The 25,234-nt window shown below is 46.1% G+C and overlaps 1 protein-coding gene across 5 annotated transcripts in view; it reads right to left on the bottom strand.

Moving 5' to 3' along the window:
- cpx (synaptic transmission protein complexin) overlaps positions 1-25,234 on the bottom strand; it is a 428,390-nt gene that overhangs the window by 152,411 nt on the left and 250,745 nt on the right. For 4 of the 5 annotated variants that reach the window (XM_065431135.1, XM_065431137.1, XM_065431122.1 and 1 more), the window contains one exon: positions 3,753-3,969. In XM_065431135.1, coding sequence (XP_065287207.1) covers positions 3,753-3,807 — 55 coding nt within the window. In that variant the 5' untranslated portion in view covers positions 3,808-3,969. Of the gene's footprint in view, positions 1-3,752; positions 3,970-20,871; positions 21,107-25,234 lie in introns of those variants that run through there. The other variant, XM_065431129.1, reaches the window with a different exon arrangement.

Below are 25,234 nucleotides of genomic sequence, written 5' to 3'. Positions count from 1 at the left end.
AGGATGGTCTTGCTGTAGGCATGTAGTTCGATGGCAATGTGGTACGATTGGCAACGATTATACGACTGAAAGTTGCGTGTGGCCTTTCTGCGGGTAAAGCGGCAAGATGGTGAGAAGGTAGTCGGGCAACGTGCCGAATATGTGCCCTGAGAGTGTGGGTTGCCATGTACGTTGATATTGGGTGATCTCGAGCTATGACAATCGTTGCCGCTGTAGACGCACACTTCGGAAGACCGAGACACATCCTTAGGGCTTGAGGTTGTAGTCCATGGAGTACACGCAGGTTTGTTTTGCAGGTGTTACCAAGCACAGGGAGGCTGTATCTTTCGAAACCGAGGAAGAAGGCGTTATAAAGCTGCAGCATTGACCGCACCGATGTGCGCCATGACTTTTCGCCGAGAAATTTGAGGAGATATATTATTGTCATTAACCTCTTCTTTAGGTATGAAATGTGCGGGCTCCATGATAGGTCGCGGTCGATAATTACCCCTAAAAAGCGGTGTTTCCGTGCATTTCCGTGCAACTGGTTGCCCATTGACATTTACAGAGTAACGCTTCATTGCCTTCCGAGTGAATGTAAGAAGGCAGCATTTCTCTGAAGACAGCTCTAAGTTCTGTTTTCGCAAGTACAGTGACGTTAACGTAGCTGCCTTTTGTAGCCGTGCTCGTACCTGCAGTCGTGTTACAGCAGACGCCCAAATGCAGATATCGTCGGCATATATTGATACCTGAACTGTGTTGGGCAAGCATCGGACTAGGCCAACGAGCACTAGGTTGAATAGCGTCGGGCTCAACACTCCGCCTTGCGGTACTGCACGGAACGTTTGGTGTTGAGTCGTGGCGCCATCCTCGGTCATCACGAAGAAATGCCTGTCGGTCAAATAACTGCACAGCCACTGAAAAGTGCGGCCACCGATTCCGGCTTCATTCAGAGCCTCTATAATGGCATATAGTGATATATTATCATAGGCGCCTTTTATGTCAAGGAATAATGCCGCAGTGAGTCGTTTCAGACGTTTCTGATGTTGAACCAACGTGACGAAATCGGTGACATTATCTATGGATGAGCGCCCACGCCGGAAGCCAGCCATAGCATCTGGGTACACGGTGTAATTTTTCAGGTACCATTCCTGGCGCGTCAAAATCATTCTTGCCATTATTTTCCCCATGAAACTGGCCAGAGCGATAGGGCGGTGCGATGACAAATCTAACGGTGATTTACCAGGTTTGAGAAGAGGAATCAAGGGGTTGCATTTCCATTCACGTGGAACCAAACCGTTGCGCCAAGACTCGTTGTAATCGAATCCCGGCCACGGCGGCCGCATTTCGATGGGGGCGAAATGCGAAAACACCCGTGTACTTAGATTTAGGTGCACGTTAAAGAACCCCAGGTGGTCGAAATTTCCGGAGTCCCCCACTACGGCGTGCCTCATAATCAGAAAGTGGTTTTGGCACGTAAAACCCCATAATTAATTAAGACTCGTTGTAATGGTTTAGCAGCATGAGTCGTGCTTTCTGCCCAAGATTGGTGAGCACCGCATAGGTAACGCCGTCGGGCCCAGGTGACGAAGATCGCCTGCAAGTCGCCAGTGCCGCTTCAAGCTCCTCCACCGAAAACATTACATCCATGAGGGAATACCGTGACACAGGAGTGGAACATGGTGTAAGTGCGCGTTGGAGCAGCAAGCTGGCAGGTCTTAAGCAAAATTCTTCAGCAATGTCAATTTCGCTGCGACCTTGGTGCAAAGCGAGGGATATGAAAGGAAAACGCTGTTGCGGTGATACGCGAAGTCCACGCACGGTTCTCCATATCTGAGATAATCACTGACGTGGATCCAACGACTCACAGAAACCTTTCCATCTTTGAGATTGTAGTGCATCAATGCGGCGTTGAATCTTCTTTTGCATCCGTCTTGCCTCTCTGAGAACGTGGATGGATTTAGTTCTCCTGTATTTTCTCTCAGCGCGCGCCGGCGAATTGCTGGTAGTCGCTGCAGTTCGGCTTCAAATTCTTATTTCGGGAAAGGCTGAAAACCACGCGTAGCTTCTTGCATGGCTTTTTCAATTTCGTGTTCCAGACTTGAGTGGTTTTCTTGCTGACATACTTCCTCCATGTGCGACCGAAACGCCGACCAGTCAATTCGCCGGAGGGCCGTGGAGGAGCATTTAGATAGTCCCTTGATCTTCAGGTACGTCGGAATATGGCCGCATCCATGTGATTCGATGTCTGCGCGTGGATACACGAACGTCGTACTTAAAATGCTCGCGAAGGCACGCAGCTGTTGGCGACAGCCGATCATTCTGCGTCGGCAACGGTGGGCGACGATTCTTTAGGCGTGTGCAGAGATGTATTAGAAGACAAACCCACTGGTAGTGTCACGAAGGTAGAAATTCAATAAAGTCATTCTTTCTGTAGACAGACTTCCCTTCTTCGTTGGATTAAAGATTAAACCTTCGCTTCGGGAAACGCTTACACCAAGTTACTCATGCCCACACCGGCTCCTCCTAATGTTGGCCTCAGGAAACGCAGGGTGACTACTAGAAATCACAAGCTTGAAAGTATGCATCAAGAGCGCGCGCACAGATTTTCAGAATAATGAACTGGAACTTCCATGATCGTTAAAGCACGCGCACTTAGAATTCAAAGCACTGGTTACCAGATATGTGCTGGGTCTTTGAAGGAAATCCGAGGCGTCTTGTTGAACACTTTATGTCAGTTACACAAACGAAATTAAAATAAAAGACATATAAAAGAAATTCCACGTGGTTCACATGAGGGAAATACGAGCCCTTGATGAGGCCGCAAGGCCTTAGTTTTGCAGCTCTAATGCCTACGTTGTCAGATTTTGACATAAGTCTAGAAAGCCTGAGAAAGCTATCTCGATAAAAAGTTTGCCGCGCTATCCCTTCTCCCCGTTCTTTGTTTATTTAGGAACAGCTGTAATTTGCTACGTGTTTAAGCAGTCACGCGAACCGTAAAACTCCTTGCATAAATAATTTGAATGTTCAATGGTATAGAAAGGAAAACTAAACTTAACTGAAGCGGTTATTTGAAGTATCAGCGCAGAGATAATAAATTCAGCTTTTCACATAACGAAAACAGAGCGCGGACTAGAGGGCTTGAAAACGAAAATAAAATAAATGGAAGCATAATTAATGATAAAACATATTTTAATTAATAAAGAGAGCGTAAGTCGGCTGAATTTTTTATGGGAGTGATACGTTCATTTTCTAATCTTTTTTAATGTTCCTCAGAGTGAACTTTTCGCTAATGTACTACTCGCAGATCTGCGATTCGTCAGGGCAAATAATTTTTGGGCACAAATTACGGAGAGTTGAGCGAATGAAATAGTGAAGATGCCGGCCGAAAAGGACACGCTAAAAACTTTTAAGACGTTTCAGCTTCTGTACGGAAGCCGAAACACTTTACAAGCTAACCTATCCTTTTTGGTCGGTATTTCTGCTATTTCATTCGTGCGATATGCCTCCTCTCTACCAGTCAAGATGTCGTCGGACTGTCGATTTCAAATTACGGACAGTGAATGAGTATTGACCCGATACAATGTAACGATTCTGTCCTCCTTACCCAATCACCATGCTAATTGTTTTCCGCTTCAGATCATCATATCCTGTTGACAATGCGGGCAGGACGTTGCTCGGACCAAGCCCCAGAAGGCATAGATTCAGAATAAAAATTGTTACATCATATCAGCCTAGGGGTGCAAAAAGAAGAGAAAAAGAAAGGCACTGACCTTTGACGGCATTGAGCTTGCTGCCCATCATCTGCTTTGCTACGAACGCTGCCATCTTTGCGGCGCCTGTCTCGGGTCACGTCGGCCGGGAGCCTAGGGTTAACCAGGGGGTTTACAACGTACAGCGGGAGTTCCTGGGTAGACGCGGTGTCCTTCCAGGGGCCGAGAAAGGATAGAAGGCAGGAAGGCGGGCACAACGGGCAGTTGGCAGGCCAGACTGCAAAGACACAAACAACGGGAACGCGCTTTTAGCACTACAAGGTGCCACTTCCGAACGGCAAAAGAAAGTTGCACGGTTCGCATATAGCACTGTTGTAGCAAATAAAGAAAGCTGGCACCAGGCACGTACCCAGGATTTTTTTTCGGGGGGGGGCCCACCACCTCCACCACCACCACCACCATCATCATCATCATCATCATCATCATCATCATCATCATCATCATCATCATCAACAACAACAACAACAACAACAACAACAACAACAACAACAACATCATCATCATCATCATCATCATCAGCCTGTTTTATGTCCACTGCAGGACGAAGGCCTTTCCCTGCGATCTCCATTTACCCCTGTCCTGCGCCAACCGATTCCAACTAGCGCCCGCGAATTTCCTAATTTCATCACTCCACTTTGTGTTTTGTCGTCCTCGATTGCGTTTTCCTTCTCTTGGTACCCATTCTGTAACCCTAATGGTCCAACGGTTATCTAACCGGGCGCATTACATGACCTGCCCAGCTACACTTTGTCCTCTTGATGTCAATTAGAATATCGTCTATACCCGTTCGCTCTCTGATCCAAACCGCTCTCTTTCTCTCTCTTAACGTTATGCCTAGCAATCTTCGTTCGATCGCTCTTTGCGCGGTCTTTAACTCATTCTCAAGTCTCTGCCCCATATGTCAGCACTGGCAAAATGCACTGATTGCACACCTTACTTTTCAGTAATAATGGTAAGCTTCCAGTCAGGAGCTGGCAATGTCTGCCGTATGCGATCCAACCTATTTTTATTCTTCTGTGAATTTCCTTCTCATGATCAGGGTTCCCTGTGATTAATTGACCTAGGTAAACGTACTCCTTCACAGTCTCTAGTGATCCTGATCTCTTGTTCCGTTGCCCGGCTATTTATCATTATCGTCATCTTCTGCATATTAATATTCAACCCCCCTCTTACACTCTCTCTGTTAAGGTCTCCAATCATTTGTTGTAACTCGTCTGCATTGTTGTTGAATAGAACAATGTCATCGGCAAACCGAAGGTTGCTGAGATATTTGCCGTCGATCTTTACTCCTAAGCCTTCCCAGTTTAATAGCTTGAATTCTTTTAAGCACGCAGTGAATAGCTTTGGAGAAATTGTGTCTCCCTGTCTGACCCATTTCCCTATAGGTATCTCCCTGCTTTTCTTGTGTAGAATTAAGGTAGCTGTAGAACCTCTGTATATATTCTTACGCGAAGGACGAGCCAGTAAGACGAGAAACTATTTACAGATTATATTTACAACAACGGTTGCAGCGCTTACCGGTTAGATTCACAGCGCGAGCCCAGTTCGTTCTTCCTCCTCTTTTCTGGAGTGATGGCGCCCACGCACCACGTTCAAACAAACAAATACCACCCGCATGTAGCAATATTTTTCAAGCTTCTTACGTAAGCGTTCTGTAGTCCTTGATTACGTAGTGCCTCTAGACTGCTGGTATCTCTACTGAATCAAATGCATTTTCGTAATCTATGTAAGCCACATAGAGAGGCTTATTGTACTCTGCAGATTTCGCGATAACCTGATTGATGACATGGATGTGATCCATTGTAAGGTATCTCTTCCTGAAGCCAGCCTGTTCCCTTGGTTGACAAAATCCAGTGTTGCCCTTATTCTATTGGAGATTATTTTCGTAAATATCTTATATAATACTGGGAGCAAGCTAATGGTCCTATAATTTTTCAATTCTTTAACGTCTCCTTTTCTGTGGATTAATATAATGTCTGCATTCTTCCAGTTTTTTGGGACCCTTGCAGTCGATATACACTTCGTATAAAGAGCCGCCAGTTTTCCAAGCATTATGTCTCCTCCATCTTTGAATAAATGGACTGTTATTCCACCTTCGCCTCCCGTTCTTCGTCGTTTCATGTCTTGCAGCGCCCTTCTGACCTCATGGCTAGGTATAGGAGAGTTTCTGTATCCTGTTCATTACTGTTTCTGAGTGAGGTATCGTGACTCCTCTGGGTACTGTATACAGGTCAGCTTAGAATTATTCCGCTGCTTTTACTGTATCTTCGAGATTGCTTATGATATTATCCCTCTTATCTTTTAGTGCATACATCATGGTTTGTCCTATGCCAGGTTTCTTTTTTACTGATTTCAGGCTGCGTTCATTTTTTTACGGCTTCTTCAGTCTTTCACATGTTATAGCTTTGAATATCAGTTATTTTCGCCTTGTGGATCAGTTTTGACAGTTCCGCGAATTGCGTAACGCTGTGCGGCCGCCAGTCCCATACAACCGCGTAGAGCGCAGGACTCTGCGATTCTAGACGTACTGCGCTCACCGAGAAAGGTTAGAAAAACACCCACATAAGCACAGCAGAGAAGTGGCTACGTGAGGCGGTTCGACCGATAACTGTAGAAGCGTCATTCAAAGCAAGTAATTATTCTCCACTTCTGGCGGCGTTTTCTCTACTTCCTTTTTAAATAAAAAGATGTTGATCCATAAATATTCTCATAAACAACGGTTAACATTTTTATTATTCGCTTTTGCTTGCAGTTTGGTTGTTGCGTTGGCTCTCTCCTCTCAACTGCTTGCGATTTTTGTTTCCGGTTTCCAATTTTGCACAAAAAGTGCTATACAGTTAGGGAAAACAGACGAGGTAACTGGCAACAGTCATCTTGCCTACGGGTTTAAGGGTTATTGCAGGGTTTCATGATGGACGCTCTTTCACATCATTTTATTTCCCACCTTATCTAACCCATATCACGTGTATATGGTTCCGGGCATCTGCCAGCGTCACGGCGAGCCGTAACTCAAAGAAATAATGAAGCAAAGGGAAAAGTTAAACCCAATTGGCGTTTTCTCCGGCCGCAACTCGTTCCATGAGAGTACAGACCAGCTGAGTAACAGCCGCATCCCTCTCCTGGTCCCAGGATCAGCCTAAACAAAGAAGGTTAACTAACAAAAGCAACGGCTATGCGCGTGACGGTTGAATAGATGGTGACAACTGAGCGCATCTCGAGTTAATCGCGCGGGTGCGGAATCTGTGAGAAAACTGTCCTTCACATTACAAGAGATGCCGATAACTACCGCCATCTAAAAGGAGTGAAAAAGGCGGCATAAGGCTGACCGATGAACAACTGCCAAGTCTTAACATTAATCTGGCGGCGCTTTAGGAATGTGTGAGGAGTGGTGGCGTGGGTGGGGATGGGGGGGGGGGGGGTGCCATTTGATTTCGGGGGGGGCCCGGGCCCCCCCGGGCCCCCCCCTGGGTACGTGCCTGGCTGGCACTATCCAATATGCGAAGACACTGCGTCCGACAAACATCGGCAACCTTATCTCCTTCAACGGGTGCGTTCACGACTGTTCTCAGTGTATTGTACCGCACTACTTTGTGCATTAAACGGCCACACTGCTTGTTTATTAAGATATTACGCTCTGTGCATGCGTCACACATAAGGGAATCTAATGAAACCACATGCTTGAAAGACTAATGTGACTATGCTTATTAACTTGTACACCTAAGTGCGTCATTGGGTGCGCTTATTCAACGATGCATTGCTTTTCTTGATTTCTACACTTGCATAAGGAATACCGATAAAGAATTAAACGAAAAGAAAAGAAGAGCACCGAGATACGACACAGAGGGTATACCTGACAGTAACCCCCCACACTCATACTGTGTGGCGATTCGGGAAACCTATTGCTCGTGTTTATAAATCTGATAGACCCACCAAGTTACTGCCATAGCTGCAGCATTTAGAAGACGGCAACGTGGAAGAACACCCGAGATGCCTGTGCGCTGAACAAGGTCAGATAGTTGTCGTTAATCTCGCTCATTTTACTTTAGCCCGCTAATAAATCAAGCGCTTTTTTAGGACTTTAGAGCAAAAGTAAAAGTTAATCAGTGACGGAAGACGCTACAAGGCACCAAGATGGCGTAGTGTGTAAACACACCAGCCGCTACCACTACCGGTAGTCAAACTACCGATACCCTGTTGTTTCTTGCTCTCTATCTCACCGCAACGCCTTCTTACACAGACACTCTAACCTGCTGAGCAGCAATCAGCAGCAAATCGCCTCAATAAGCCCCAACGCATCAACATATGCGGATGCTGCATCCCCCGACCTTTCTGCGTTACCTGCAACGCTCTGAAAGCTTCCCCACACGAAGAGGCTGCCGTCGAGTGGCGTGCTTCTTCGCAAGGCATTCCACCTTACGCCTCTTCCACGTCGGAGGTCTGGCGAACCTCGAGGCTATTTGCATCCACGGGTACAAGGACGATGCCGGAACAGCAATGGTCCAAAGCGAAAATCGATACCTCCTTGAGCGGGAAAGAAAGGGCGAAGCAGATACACACGTGTGCCCATTGCGTTTCCTCGAATTGTCTACCGGCAACGACTGGGGGTGGCCAAGTGAGCGCTCGTGCACTGGGACAACCTGTTTTCGCCTTGCGCAAAGAGCGAACAGCACTCGCAAATAAAGAACGGGTTGTTGGCTTTTATTTGGCAAAAAGCGAAGCAATCGCCCAGTTACAGACGCAATGTTTGGATACACCTACAAGTAACGTGCGCAATTCACGGCGGAAACCGGCCGCAAAAGTAAGAAAACGCCGACCTTAGATTGCGCACGCACACGTTACTAAAATTGTACTAAAATTAGAGGACTTCGGATACAAAGCAAGGCTTGTCTTGTGCAGCGACGTCTTGCCTGTGAGATGACGCCGTCCGCAGCAAGTACAGGGGGAAAGCTTATGCGTGGGGAAGTGTTTTGGCTTCGAAGAGTTGCCCAAAACATGGTTGCCGTAATGAGAAGTGCCACTCGACCAATAATTTTTAGTAGGCCTGCACTGTGGCACCTGGAGTGCAATTCACTGTGCCCATGTCTCTCGTACCTAGCGTTCAGAAGCTGCATTTCTTGAGATGCCCAGGTATGGCAAGATTCATTGGAACTGCTCTTTGACTCCTCGTTCTCGTTGCTGTTTTGGTGGATCCAATGAATCCTTACCAAAGCTCCCTAATATAGAGACCACGTTGACGTCGAATACTCTCTGGGGCACTCCTCAAGCCTGTGAACGCTATGAAAGTTTGTAGTTTACAAAGGTCGGAAATTTAAACACCGCAGAGGTAATTAAAGGCAGTATACACTAAAAACCTGAACCGACATGTCCACACAATGTTTAGACTTGGAATCACAAAGACGATTTGACATGTGAAAGGGTCAGCATTCACGGAGCCATCCATGAAAAGTTGGAATTGCTTGGCCCTTCGAATGCATCTGTACTCGCACACTAGGGATTTTGCGTGGACTATGGGCGCCTACTGGTTCGCACAGAAAGATTATATGGTCAGCTGAGTGCAGCGCTTCCGCATTGTACCAGGAAGGGTGCAATATCCGTGTAAACCTTGACAGATAAATTTTCTTGATAAATTTTTCCGTATATTCTGATTGGAGTTCGGAATAACGATATAACAGGCACTGTCAAAGCGACTAGTACAGAAGTGGCAAAAACTCAGTGGCCCCGTAAAACGTCTCTATACACACTTTCCTCTGCACAGATGGCATCGACCATGGAGAGAGATAGATAGATAGATAGATAGATAGATAGATAGATAGATAGATAGATAGATAGATAGATAGATAGATAGATAGATAGATAGATAGATAGATAGATAGATAGATAGATAGATAGATAGAGAGAGAGAGAGAGAGAGAGAGAATAAACATATTTATTTCATAAGTGAAGCTTTGGAGACGCGTCCTCATTCCAGAATGCCTTAAGCTTGGGCCGCGTCATCACCCTTAGATTGCACGCAGGGTATGATATGGCGATCCTCACTAAATGTTAGACAAGAATAGGGGTCAGCAAGGCCACATGGCCTGCCGAAGTCGCACATTGGGTCTTAAGTCCACACTGTCGTTTGTGTCTGTCCCCGGTACGGCGTCGAGCTTGAACCTCTCCAAACAGCATTGAACCGAATCAAATCTCGACCATTTTCGAAAATGACGATCGTTGAGTCATCACCGTGCATGACGATGGCATAGAAAGCAACGAAAGCATGATTGTAGTACCGCAATTCGACAGGTCTTGGTGGCCGTGTATTGACTCCGTGCGCACCTTCAAATGTTCTCTTTCTTTTCATCTCTGTATGCCCTTCCCCCCGTGAAGGGTAGAAAACCGGGCGTGCATCTGGTTTACCTAACTGCATTTCCACTCTTCTCTCTCTATCTCCGAGTCACTACAGTTAACACGCAGTGAATGCCACGCAAAAGAAGACACAAGAGCTGATCCGTCACTCCTAGAGACAGGTTTTTCTGAGGAGTTGCTGTGTGCTTGTTTGCTTAACGAGTAGCGTACTTTGTGCCTACATTGCCCGCTACGCTAGAGTTAGAGGGCAGTCACGGCAGTAGGATGTTGTGCATGCCTTGGACGTGCTAACACTAGATGTCACTGACAAAATGTTCATAAGCGCGTTGCGACTTCAAGGATAACAAGGTTGCACGTGAATCTGTAAGGATGTCTCTGGAGCTCGATGGCTGTTTTAAGATGTAAGTGCACGACAGCTGCACGCAGTGCGTCCAGAACCGTGACAGTAGTACAGACCATGTGGGTCAGCGTTACGCAAATAATAGCACGTATTTACATGGAAGAACAGCTATAGCATATGAAGCAGGCGTTAAAGAGTCGCCGGTGTGGATGTGACGACATTTTTTGTTGCAGAACAAGATGAGCTGTAGCGTAAATTGCGTGAATGCTAGATCAAAGGTTCTTGTACTACACTTTCACACAGTTTTTTTTCTTGTTCTACCATCTTTCGCCCCCCTTTCCCCTTCCCCAGTAATGTGTAGTCAACAGGTCATATCCTCTGGTTAACCTCCCTGCATTTCCAATGCTTTTATCTTTCTCCCCTTCTGTCTCTTGAATTCTGGCACAGTCACGTATTGAGCAACAGAAAGCTATATCGGGAGTTTTTCATGTTGCTGTACAATTTTCTCATTGACCCTTGTAATCTAATTATAATAACTGAGAAGTTGAATAATTAATTAATACTAATTACGTCATTAGGCGGAATGCAAAAAATAATCTGAATATCTCCAAGCGACAGCAAACAACATATCTTGGTTCGGCCTGGCTACGTGGCATTTGTATATTTTTAATGTTTGGTTTAAGTTACATGAAACACCCCGTATCGTAGAAGTGACTAAGTGGAGCATCCACCATTTCTAGAAAGCACACAGAAAGATATGAGAAAAACATGGAAACATTTCCTTCAGATGTCACATGCTATGTCGAGACCATGTCAACGGTCTATCAAAATTCACGCATACAAATTTTCGACTGGCGACATAACGCGTACGGGTGCCTTCAACTTTCAGGACATAGGGTACGATGTCTCGCCTCGTAAACGATATCGCAGCACACCTCTCCGGTGACATTTTAAGCAACTGACTACGCGGGGGCTTTTAAATGCAGGTGACAAAGTTCAGGTCACAGTACACGCGTGCTGCAGCCCGAACAACACGTGCACATGATATCTCTATAAAGCGAAATGTGTACAGAGCGCGGCACGTATTCCTCGAACCCACTAAGGCAAATGTTGAACAGTGTGAGGCTCAAAACTTCGCCTTGAGTTACTCCACGCGAAACTTTGTGCAGTGAAGTCTCACCATGTTTGTTGAATATGTAAAGGACCCCCCTGATGCGCCTTTTACTAAGTCCATAGTAAAAAGTTCTTCAGCGGCGTATTGGGCGAAGTATGTTGGTTCTGAGCTGTCATTAGCGCTGTTGCTGTCGTCGGTGGCGTAGTTATCTTCCACAAGTCCCCAATGCATCCAATTTGACACTGCTTCAATGAGAAGAAACAGAGCTAAAACGATGTAGCCGAGCTGGCGGAGTTCTTACGCTGCGCAAAAAGCTCCGCGTTCTCGTAAGTCGGCTCCATATGTCAAGCTATCAGAAAAACAAAACAAAAATGACCTAAGCTTCCTTCTGGCTAGTTTGTCTGGACGGCGCTACGGCGTGCGGTAACGTACGCCTCGCCGTAGGACTCTGATCCTCAGAAAGCGTCTGGGGAGCACGTCTCCCTGCTTTGCGGCGTCTAGCGAACTCCTTCAATACGAGCGTCAGCCACAGGCATCGGTTATCGTTTATGGCAAAAATTGGCAAACCTGCTCATATTTGGCCAAACTGTCTCAGTCAGTGTGCTAAATGCTTCCCAGTCAGTGAAGCGAAGTCGTCCCGAGCCGCCAGCAATGCGCTCGCCAAGGCTAGTACGTAGTCCTATTGTCTTGATGGCATGGCTGTGGCGTGGCGCGCGAATGGCTTGCTTATACAGCAGGAGCAACCAAAGACAGAAACTCAATCGGAAATTCGTGTGCTTACTTGAGCTAGTAGTATACTTTAACAGCATGCGCATCAAGACTGAAACATGCTTTTGAGCCAGTGCATTCGCCACCATCAGTCAGGCGCTATGATGTGTCGTAAGAATAAATTATTTTCGTAGTATAGTGCACTTCTGTCGTTTCCAGTAAGATCTTAGGGTTGTTCCATTAGGTGTAGAACTCCTGGCCGACATCTCTACACTCATCGGTCAGTTCTCGCAGGTGCCCGCAAGGTCAATTTAATCTTGGCGTGCATTCAGATGAAAAAAAAAAACACCTGAACAGCGTCTTTAATGATCGTTACAATGGTGAAAATATATTGCTGATAAAAATAAATAAATAAATAAATACAAAGGTTACTGAATCGGTACACGCAAGCGTTCGAATTCAGAATAAAATTAATTATGGCCTGTCTGGATCCATCGGAATATGGAAAGAAGAATGATGGGTGTAACGTTTTTTCATACATATTTCAAGTACGTTGGTAAAGTATGGTAAGGTTGAAATGGGGCGATAGTTTAAAATGGCCACGCGGTCTCCTTTTGTGGGAAATTTTGTCAATTTTCGCCTGTTTAAGGTCATCTGGAAACACGGCCTTCTTGAACATGAGATTTGTAATGCGGGAAAGAGGGTAAGCGATGATATGCACAACTAGTTTTATACTTGCTAGGTATACATTGTCAAGGCCGGCACTGGTTAGGTTAAGCTGTGTGATGACGGTAGCGACTTCTTCAGGACACGCAAGAAAGAGGAAGAAAGATTGAGCACAACGATTAGATGACCCAAGCAATATGTTACGCTGATTCGAGAAATTATCCATAAAAAAAACTCATTTAACTGCATTGGCAATGTCATGAAGACACGAAATAGGCTCTTGGCAACTCATTTATTGTATTGTCAGGTGTGTTCTTGTTCAAGAAAGAGTTTAGTATTTTCCATTGCTCCTTTGTATTATTACTGACTTGAAGGATCTTATTGTCACTTTTGGCTTCTCTCAAAAATTTATTGAAAGTATTCGAATATGTAGATTATCTAGACCTAAGTTTAGCACTGAAGGGGCGTTTGTCACTTTTTTATACAAGTTTTCTTTTTTCGGCATGGAGCTTAAAAGGGCATTAGTCAGTCAAGGATTGTGCCGGGAGGGGTATACTTTTTTACATTTTACAATGGTCTACTATGTTATGACAGACATTACTTTGGTTTAAGCCATGTTAGCATCCGTTAGTGAAGTAACAAACGACCAATCTATTTTGCTGATACAGCCAATTTTTTTCTTTCTATCTGTTACTTCCTTGTGAAAAGTTGTGTTTTGTTGAATGGAGCTACAGGGGAAACCGAAAGAAATAATAGGGTAGTGGTCAGTTATGGGAACTTGAAGGACGCCGAAGTCATCATGTGAGACTATGTTAGATAATATGTGGCCATTGAGGGTGTGTGAATTATCAGGAACACATCTTGTTGGAAGGGTTATGAGGGGTTCATAACCTTACCCGAAAGAACAGTTCGTGCAACGAGTATAGTCTGAGGTGCTATCGTCTAAAAGGTTGACGTTGATATCCCCCATGATGGCAACGCCCTTCTGTTCCGCGCCCAATGTGCTAAGTAGCACATCTAATTCATTACAAAAATCTGATTCTGATGATGACTGTGAACGATAGAGGTAGACAATAATAATTTTCTTTGCGCTCGGTAGCATTGGTGACTGTATTTATATCAATACTGATTCACAGTTTTCGCAAGAAAGCTTAAGATCGGTTCTCCCTTTGTAGGACACTGCAGATGAGATTAATATTGTGGCTCCAATGTGGTTGCTCGATAAACGAAAACAATGTTCGGAAGCGTATGAGCGAAAAGACAACAAGTTCTTGTCATCAGGAGAAAGCCATGTCTTTGACATGCAGATGAATGAGAAGGGATGGCCCAGTGACGTTACCAGAGCACAGATGTCTTCATAGTGGTTTTTAATACTGCGCACTTTGAACTTCATAGCGACATACAATCTTCGGAGGGAAAGCTTTTTAGATGTTTAGAAGAAAAGTAACATTTCGTGGTGAAAGTAGGCTAGGGTACTTTTATAAGTAGTTCCTGTCTAACGTAAGCCAGACCGATCAATATAAGATCGACAGATCGGCCTCCGAAGTTATACGGTAGACACGGCTCTCGTTTGCTTTTCTGGCTTCGATCTGGCAGTAGTTGTCTGTACACAGATGCTACCAGGCGTTTTCCTTTTTTGAGTAACAGAGCTTCAGTAAACAGCTTCTTGTTTTCGTGAGTTAGATGGTCATTAGCATAAACTGGGGAAATTCTGTGAACCAGAAAAATCTAAGGTACTTGGTGCCCACGCGGGCCTTTCGTGCATTACTGACGAATTCTTGCTTCTTAGCAAGAGAGTGGACCTTAGCAAGAATGTTTTTGTTGTTCGGGCCTGCTTTAGTCGGCACGCGGTGCACGACCTAAGTGTCAGTGTCGAGGATGGGGCAGGTTATTTTTGCACCCAGAGCTTTGACAATTGCTACATAATCCTGCTCTAGCCGCAAGGAATCCCCCTGAGCTCGACATTATTGTGCCTGTAGAATACTGCTCCACTTCTCCGACTCGCTTCATCAATATTTAATTTCCAGACTTAAGTTTCTTGTTGGCGGTCTTAAGGCAAGTATTTTCTGCCAAAAGGCCTTTCACTAAAGTATTGAGCAGCTGTACACTCAAGCAGAGGGCCTCAACTTCTGCTTTAAACTCGTCAACAACTGTATCAGCAGAGCCAATTTTGTCTGTACATTCCTCAACAAATTTGTTTACTTTTTGTTCCATCGATTTTTCAGACCAAGCTTCAGCTGCTGAAATCTTTTCGCTAATTCTGCGTACGACGAGATGACAAACAAAACACTTTTAAAACACTTTTCGGCAGTGCCTTCGGCAGCAGCAGTTACACCAAAAGAGGATAGAAGGTCTAAAAGTTATAGACGGACCAACCTCAAAAAGCAAGAAGCCGCCCTTATGACGCTTAACACCACAGACTGGGCACCGGGGAACGACGCCGGCAAGATCCAACCAACGAATCTAGAAAAGCAACAAGTGTTCTCAGATGCGCTTGCTGGAACGCAACTGCTACTGCCGAAATTTATTCCCCTGACAAGGGAATAAATGGACAGTTGCAAGTAGCACTCCGTTGTGTGTGTTTCTATTCTGTTTGTTCCATCAGAATGTTGCGCAATGCAAGATCTAATTTAGCGGAAGAGTTATCGGTAAGCTCTCGTAGGCGAAGCAACATAGCGCCGGGCGTTGCCGGTCGGTGTTAAGAACATGAAAATGTAAAAGCACGTCAGTCTAACGTTAGTCAGTCTTCGTTTTCGACGTGCGTAATCAAGACAAAACGGAAAGGAGCGTGGAACCAAAAAGCACACACTTGTTCAGAAAAAAAAAAGAATGGTGCGCTGCTCCTCGCGAAACATGAAACGCGCGGTGCTTGCCGTCTCGCAAGCGCGGAGCGAACGCCTAAGATGCTCTAAAATAAATCAACGTGCACAAAAGAGTCGCCAAGCGAGAGACAAGGAGGGAATCTTGAGAGATGGCCACGGTACTAAAGGAACACGGGCTACGAAAAGCGACAGCTAACCAGAAGCGAGCCATGTATGTGCCGGCTCGCTTATCCGACCGCTATGGCAGTTCACTTTCTTTTGTTCCTGAAACCCGGCATAGCTGCGGCGCCATCTTGCGCCACCGCAGCGAGAAACCATCAGTGCCGCGCTGGTGCGTCGGCGTGGCGCATCGCGAGCGCGCTGCTTTCGTAGAATGGAGTTAATGGTTCATGGCGCCCTTAGGTGAGGCTCCGTGCATACACGGCAATGGTGGCGCTTGTGGCGCCCGCGGCGTTGCCGCGCTCGTGTTTCACTCGGCGAGCTGCGCTGCGCGTTTAGACGGGGACCAGTAAACGCAAAGCAAGCGCACGAATTCGCAGCAGGAGAAGCCCAGCCCGAGTATGGGAAGAGAGCCGGAGGAGAAGGAAGAAGCGTCGTCGTTTAGCGCTTGTCCGCCGAGCGGACGATTTTTATGTCCGCGCTCGTCGTGGACGTCCAAGAACACGGGCGGGAATGACGATAAGAAACGCTGCCTTATCAGGCTCCCAGCTGATAAGACTTCAGCGGGCCGGGAACGCGCCAAACGATTCCATTAGCGATATAGCGTTTTCTTTTTTCATTTAAAAAAAAAAGGCCATTTATTATTTGCCCCGCGGCAAGAGCTCCTGACCGTGTGAGCGGCCTATCTATAAGCGAGCGCTGCGAGCCGCGATGCGGCCAAAGTGAAACAAGGAGAAAAAGGAGGCACCGAGGGGAGAGACTAGGGAAAAAAAAGGCGCACGCGAGCAAATGGGCGCCCGGCGCAGCCAAAGTGCAACTGCAGCGAGAAACGCGCGCCGGTGAGCCTCGGCAGCAGCAGAATGGGTTGAAAGGGTGCGCGCGGAATATAAGGGTTGTGAGGAGAGCACGGTGATAAGGGCGCTACAAAGAACTGCGCAATGAAAACAGAGAAACGGGGGAAATAATGGACGAAATTATTCCACGCGAAAAAGATCACGTGAAGCGCGTCATCGCCGAGCCTTGTTTATCCGCCGACTGTTTTCTCAATCTTTATACACTCAGCTGAAATGGCGCGTCACGGGCGACGCACTTTCAGTGGCGGGGGGAAGGAGCCGTGAACAGAAATAAGAGCTTCTCCCGACCGTTTCTTCGCGTTGTTGTGCGCTACTAGTTTCCAATTTCGTTTTCTCCTTATATGATTTTTTGTTTCTTCAGAGAACTGCGTTAGAAGTTTTGAACGTAGCGTCAGAGACAGGTTCACCTATCGCGAGAAACGTGTCGTATGTGCGTGTGTGAGTGTATGTGTGTGTTTGCGCAAACGGAGTAAACTAGACGACGTTGTGCTGTAATGTTTTATCGGGCACGGGGTTGGGAGATGTGCTTTGAAGGGTCTCACCACCCGCCAAGACACGCCCGGGTGGCGCGTCCAGAGCTTCGAGTGGCGAAGACAGACACGTACACAATATATACAGACGCATTAACGGGCGCACGCACGCACAAGCGCCCAAGTAGAGACGTCGTTCCACGAACTCGCCCCGACCTTGCCCCGTTTGAAGCAGCCGATACAAGAACTGGGCCACCGAAATTCTCGTTCTGTACTTTTCCGCCAGCTTTGTGTGAGCCCTAATACCATCATTTCTCTGTTTTGTTCTTCAGAGGTGAAGTGCTTTCCGGTGGTATCGGAATCGCCGCTGTGTGCACGGCTACAGACACAGGAGACCGAAGCTTTAAGACCGGCCAGGCGAAAACAAGCTGCGCTTTCCGTGCTAAGCAACGGAGTTCATTTTGCTTCCGGTATATCCGAACTCAAAAACAGCCGCACGCCTCGCGTCTTTCGAAAGAAATGCTTTTGAGAGCGACACTAACACGGACACCCCGTGTGGCTGATCCTTTTGCAATTACTAGGGAACTAACATCGACAGAAAAGGGTGCATCGCGCTCCCTCGCTCAGTTATTTCTCTAGGCAACACTTCCGAAAACACACACACACACACACACACACACACACACACACACACACACACACACACACACACACACACACACACACACACACACACACACACACACACACACACACACACACACACACACACACAAAGAATAGAGGGCTGACAGCAACGTCGTTCGGTAGAGTCTACACGCACCAAACATACGGAAAATAAAACTGCAATGTAGTTTTTCCAATCGCAAAACAAGACATGCATGGGCTACATTTGTCTTTCTTTTTTGAGTTCTCAATAACATGATTTAGATATTCAGAATCATCATCATCATCGTCTTCGTCAACAACAACAACATCATCATCATCATCATCATCATCATCAGCTTACTTTCGATCCACTACAGGATGAAGGACTCTCTCAGAGATCTCCAGTTAAGCTTTATCTTAAGTTCCTCATACGCTTGCAAATTTCCTAATCCCATCCTATCATCTAAGCCTTTGCGGCCCCTGAAGGCCATTTTCCTTTTGTTAGCACCCATTTTGTTAGCCCTAAGGAACAGCCGGTTATCCGTTTTACGCACGCCTGAGCCTTAGAAACAGGTCGTTTCTAAGGCAACACCGCATTCACTAGAGGCGCTTTTGTACCGCTATGAAGCATCGACCTCGTGGCTGAGTGGTAGTGTCTCCGTCTCACACTCCGGAGACCCTGGTTCGATTCCCACCCAGTCCATCTTGCAAGTTGTTTTTTATTCAAGAAATGCCTGCTGGGATTTATCGCTCACGGCCAACGCCGCCGACCCCGACGACACCGGCTTTTCTGCGACACGAGCTCCTTAACGCTATCGCGTTAAAATCATGCACAGTGAATTTGTCATTGATTTTGACACCGCAGAAGAGTCTCACCGCTCCGCCGATTTCCTATGGGTCCCCTCAGAAAAGTTGTTGGCTCCATCTCAAGGCATGCCCGTTCCTATAGCTTTAAGCCTGGGTCCACGCTCTCCCATAACGGCTTTTTGCGAGAGCGTGAGGGGCGGTCTCTCGACGTCGATGCGGTCGGGCCAACGTTACGCACTCCTTGCCGTTTCGCGGGCCTTCTACGCAAAATGCGTGCTGTTGCGAATGACAAAATGCTGCGGACCATGTGATGTGTGCCCAAATGTAGCGGACCACGTGATGATGTGTGTGGAACAACGGACCGTGTGATGGAGGCGCTGCGCGTCTGCGAAGAATGGCATCCGGTGGTCGCCGACAGTCGAGGCTCATTTTATGCCGCCGGAGGTGGGACATTTGAAATGAAAATAACGCTGCGTAGTATATATGTAATGTAGCACTATATATTTCTGTGTGCCTCAGCTTAGCCATCGGCGGCTGGCTGCGCGCTGGCGCCTGTCGTGATGGAACAATGGCTGTGCCTGGGCGGCAGCTAAACAATGCTGCTTGCGCTTCATTTATCGCAGCACCTGGACGACCGCGCCTGTCAACACTACAGAAGCGTCGAAGCAATCAAGAAAGAAAGGAAGGAAGAACGAAATAACACACACACACACACACACACACACACATATATGCATATATATATATATATGTATATATATATATATATGTATATATATATATATATATATATATATATATATATATATATATATATATATATATATATATATATATATAATTCAATGAAAAGTTCTGTAGGTCCGGTGCATAGGTAGTTGAAGAAACGAAGGAGCACACTTACGAAAATTGCATTTTTTAATGTTTTTAACGTATTGGGCCGGGGCACGGCCTTCGTCAAAATAAACGACGAAGGCCGTGCCACGGCCTCAACGTTAAAACATTAGAAATGCACTTTTCGTAAGTGTGCTCGTTTGTTTCTTCAACTATATATATATATATATATATATATATATATATATATATATATATATATATATATATATATATATATATATATATATATATATATATATATATAAAATGTGTTTTGACGTTATTTCTGAAGCGGACTAGCTGGCAACTTTGCCTGACCTTAACGAAGTTCTTCGAGTAATCATGTTCTATTGTCAAAGAGGGCAGCAAAATGTCAAGCGTTTTTATTTTTCCATTTCGTTCGGCTTTTCCGTTAATGGATGCACTTTCATAACGCGATTTTCAGAGATCGTCGCGTTGTTTAGCTGCTGCTGCATAATAGTAAATAGACACGCAGTCCAACAAAGTAAAGCGAAACAAACACTGGTTTGTTTATATTTCCATGTCAGTCTACGCGCTCCGCTTAGTACTTCAGTAGTAACCTGGAATGCACTTTCTGTAATGAAATCGTGCAGACGACGGAAGGAACACGCGAAAGAAGGAAAACGCTCAGAACACAAGCACGTGCGTTCCCACACGACAAAGGCGTTTTCCTAGCCACTTTGTCCTATTTGACCATTTGTGTATGCCTTAGCAGAAACGTATAACACAGTGCCAGTTTTGCATATAAAGCGAAAGCTGGCTATAAATGAAAAAACTAGAGCGAGTTGTGCACTGAGCTCCAGCTTGTGCCGTGACATCCCTTCTATCAACAGACTGCCGATGGCAGAGACAAACACTTCCCCGCAGGCTTTCAATGCGCAATTCAGACAGAAAAGCACCAGGGGCGGAAATCACAAAGATTTTTCTTCTAGGTGATTGGCCAGCCGTCTTCGCTAATAATATATCCAACATTATAATTAGCTCTTACGAACAGTTTTACCGCACGAACATTTTTGTGAATGTGGGCCTAGGACCTCAAGTATACCTGCGAAGTCATTCATTTGGCGCTGAATTGTGAACGCGCATACAGAAACTATAATGTTGAGCAGTTCTCTCACAGCGCCTTTTACACATACTCACTCTCAAAAGTGTCGGTCATGCGCGCCCTAGCGCTGCTCCCATCGACGAAGGCCGACTCGCAGTGTAAGCGGCGTTGTGCTCCCCGCCGAACGCAAAGCGACATCTCGCGCTCGCGACAGTTTCTGCGCACGCCACGACGCTCGACTCACCGTGATCGCCGCGCAGCGAAACAAGTCCGGTCCTTCCGGCCAGTGAAACGCGTCAGATACACTTTGCGACAACACGACTCGCGGCACTGGCGACGATAATGGCAGCCACCGAGTCCGTCGGGAAAGGAGGCGAGCGAAGGTCGTGGAGCGAACCATGCGAAGACGCTGCACGCAAGGCCCGAGAAATTGCGGCGCCGAACGGCGCGCGCGCTTGTCCGCCGTCGGAGCGAAGGGGGCGCGCGCACGTGGCTCGGCGTGGGGGCGGTCCGAGCAGTTGTAGCACAGCGGCCGCCGACAGCTGCGGTCGCGCGCCGCGAGCGCGTCGCCGCCGACGTCAATCACGCGCCCCGAACAGCGCGCAGCCGCGACGTCATCCGCAGGAGCCAACGCCTGTGTGCAACGCACCGGCGCGCGCTTTCCCCAGGGATGCCACGAAAGTCGCGCGCGGTCGAACGGAACGTTCCGAGCTTGCGCTACTTGGCGGTGTCCCTTCAACGGGAAGGGTCTCTCTCTCTCTCTCTTTTTGTCTCGGAAATACCGCCGTGTCCTATAGCCCATTCATTTGTCTTGTCAAATGTATGCCGTTCGTTCTGCCTTAGGAATGACTGCTTGATTGATCGATCGATTAAGTGGGCTGTGTTGTGGAAACCAGGGAATTGGGCCTCCTACTTACAAAGCGAAGAATTAGTGCTGCGGGTGTTTGTTGTACCGTAGTGAGAGTACGCGCTGCACTCGACTGCAAACGTTATCGCAAAATGGGAGCCAAAAAAAAAAAAAAAGAGTTCAGTTATGCGTCCTTTGAGAACCGCGACGCGTGGGACGAGCAGCACTCGGCTGTACATGCTCTTCATTTTTTAAAAAGCTGCGCAGACACCGAGAATAATTCGTTTAGTGATGCATCCCGTGCTCCAAAAACATTCGCACTCGAGTATATCTAGATATCTAAGAGCCTACTAGAGCCAAATTCCGGTGTCTTATTTTGAAAGCTCTAATGTTTATATCCGTGGGAAGCCCGCGAATCCCAGTGGGCACAAATACGGCCATACCCTACAGCAGTCATTTGCTCTTCCATGAGAAGTTAGCGATTGCACACGAGCACAAATCGGTGGTTTCATATATCTTCGCCTTGTTCTAAATTTGAATACAAAGAAGGGCTCGTATGAAAAAGGCAGCCTCGCATGCCGATCCTCCGGCTTTGGCCAAGAAAAAAAAAATGCGCCGTTTTAGAATTGCAGCGTGAAAAGATGGAGACGACACAAAACAGAACCTCGACAATCCCTGCGCACCGCAGTACGCTAACATTTAGCTCAACACGTTGACAATTGTAGTTATGCCCCTATATTTAGCCAGACATCAATCCTAAAGCAGCAAGGAGAGCAGTTCACAATATGATTGATAGGTGCTGCTTATATAAAGGAAAATAAAGAAATGTGTGCCAGTAGGCAAGCATTCACGTACGATGCTTGATCGTGAATCCAGTTTCCTGAACATCGAGGACATGATATTACACACTTACGAAAAAGAAAAGTAGTCAAACGATGGTAACGAGTGTATAGTCGCTAAAATTACCACCCATCACTACAACTTTAGTAGCTCTTTGCTACTACCGATAATTCGACTTACAGTAAGTGCGGCCTTATTGAGCAATGACCAAGTTTCACAGAGAAGTTAGTGTACGAAGCAATATACCTCCGTCTCCTGCGGTCTATTAGGCTGTATAGTGGCGGTCTTAATGTCATGTTTAGATAAGGTAAAGATTGTGTAATTATTTTCGTTAAAAGTTATGTTCTACGTTGCGTCGCACATATGTGTTTGTGAGGGGATGAGGGGGGGGGGGCACTCTACGTTATACAAATATAAGTTCACAACTTTATTTATCCGAATACGTGAGTGGCGCACCGCTACACGCAACCTGTGCTTCTAAAGGTTACGGCTATACATGCTCATAAGGTTGCTCTTAGAAACGTGCTGCGTATAGTATCGCGATAACTGTATCGCTCGCTACGTTGTTCCCCTTTTTCCTTTGTTCCTTTCTCCACCATGAAGTTTATTACACGCAGTCTAAGTTTCCTGTCAGGACCCTTAATTACGTGCCGTTATTTCTTGCTGTTATGACTGTCATTAAACTGACTAGCAATGTGGTCCTTGCTTTTTTTTTCGCATACACATTTGTATTACAGTTTTAGAATTTAAGGAACCTAGTTTTTTTCTTCGCAATGCAGACACCGCTTGTAAACTATATAGAGGAAAGGAGGGATTTAAATCGGAGGGAAATTTCACTATATATATATATATATATATATATATATATATATATATATATATATATATATATATATATATATATATATATATATATATATATATATATATATATATATAGTTGTTTATTCAGCCACTTTAATTTCCATTAATTTATCATTACTTCATTTCATTTATTAAGCACATGCAATTTCCCCTATGTTGTACTTGGTGTCAGTGTTTGTTGGCTACTCATTATATGACTAATAAATATCGGGTCCCTCGGCTAACCCCCTTTCTTCTCGTTTATATATATATATATATATATATATATATATATATATATATATATATATATATATATCGGTGCCATTGTTAGCTAGGGTTCGTAAACTGGCTCTCGGTGATAGTCATATGCACCACCTCCTTTGAGTAATAAATTCAACTACCAGCGACGTTACTAACCCTCATTACTAGAACGTAAGTTAACTTTGTGACGAGCACTTACTTGCGTTTGGTTAGTAACTGACACAACTTTTTTTCCCTAAGAGTGTACAATTTTGTCATAACGTTAGTTAGTTAGTTAGTTTGTTTGTTTGTTTGCTTCTGTATCGTGGCACATACTCATGCATGATTGTTTGTCTGTTGTGCATACCATAGCCGTTCACGTGCTCCCAATAAAGATTTGTAAGTCCAGTGCTGTGGTGTTGTGGTATTCTTCTCTCTGTCGCATCCATGCTTCTGCGCTCCAGTTCTAAAATGCATTTAAGCTAACTGGCCCAAGTATCGGTCATACTGAAGCCATGTGTAAAGCAGTCAACGGAGTGGGAGACTGACGCTCATGTTTATACATCCCAAGTGGAATAAAGCTTTCTTGGGTATGTGCTCGGGATCACGTGCTGGGCATCATTTTAGGTTTGTTGATTCCTGGTTCAAGCATTAATACGGACTGGCAAACGCAAAGACGCATACGCAGCTTAGCCGAGACTGGCATTCCTTCGACGCGCGTTCGTTTTACGCTTGTCCACATGTCCCGTACTTCTGCTTCATTTCGAATTTGTGAATATTGCATGGATTGCGCCACAAACCTGGATGAGCGCAAATGTCCACAATTAGCACTGCCAATTATACACTGGTAACATTATTCTTGATTGCGCACTGGCCTTGAAGAACAAAACGAGTTTCGCAAACAGTCGCCTACGTTTGTTGGCTCCTGACTTGAAGATCTCTGCACCGCATGTACTGCCAAGGTGTGAAAAAAACTCCGTTGTGCTGGCTGTGGCTTCGTGTCTTGTAGGCTAAATCATCTTCATTTCTTATTGCATGAGCCGACAGCCCCATCCCAGTCATAGTATCCCACTATACCACGTTACAATGTAAGGAGAGCCGGGTGCTGCGTACCGCGCACAGACAGTCGCTGTCGGAACAAAATATATTAGGACGGTGGTCACAACGGACGTATGCCCTAAAGCCGGTTAGCCGACAAGCTTGCTTCCTGTGGTGTACGGGCACGCGCAATAGACTACGATAGTGACGTGCACCACCTCAGAATGTTGAGCGCCGGTTTTCTTTTCGCTGTTCACTTTTCTCTCTTCCTTTCTCTCTGAATACTTTTTCTTCCTGGAGCAAGGTAACAAACTGGTCTGTCTTTATGGTTCACCTCCCTGAATTTTCGTTTGTTTCTACGTATATATAAGTATATACGTAGGATTCAATTAATAGGTTCAAGTAATTTCCCCTATGTTGTCTCTGGTGTCTTTGTTTGTTGGCTTTTATGATGACTAATAAAAAAAGTATCGCTATCGCAAACACCGGAGACCAGCGGAGCTGGGGGAAGTTGGGGCTTCAGAAAAATCCATGCCGTCTTCCTCTGTGGGGGGTTTCGGTTGGGACGGCGCGCCGTTTGAGGCTGCCCGCCGGAACAGAAGCCATTTGTTGGGACGCCGTATGCGTCGGTGTCGTGTGCCAGACGCAGTATCGACGCGACGCCGTGGCAACCGCCGCGCCTTAGCTTTGATGCATGCTAGCTCCGACGCCGTGTACCTGGTAGCTTCTTGAAATCTGCCGAAGCGAGCGCGCGGGGTTTTATCGGAGAGCAATGACATCCCACCACCTGTGTCCT

Source organism: Dermacentor albipictus, chromosome 1, assembly GCF_038994185.2.
Source record: "Dermacentor albipictus isolate Rhodes 1998 colony chromosome 1, USDA_Dalb.pri_finalv2, whole genome shotgun sequence".
NCBI classification, from domain to species: Eukaryota; Metazoa; Arthropoda; class Arachnida; order Ixodida; family Ixodidae; genus Dermacentor; species Dermacentor albipictus.
Note: the sequence above shows the minus strand (reverse complement) of the source record. Positions and strands in the feature narration are given on the sequence as shown.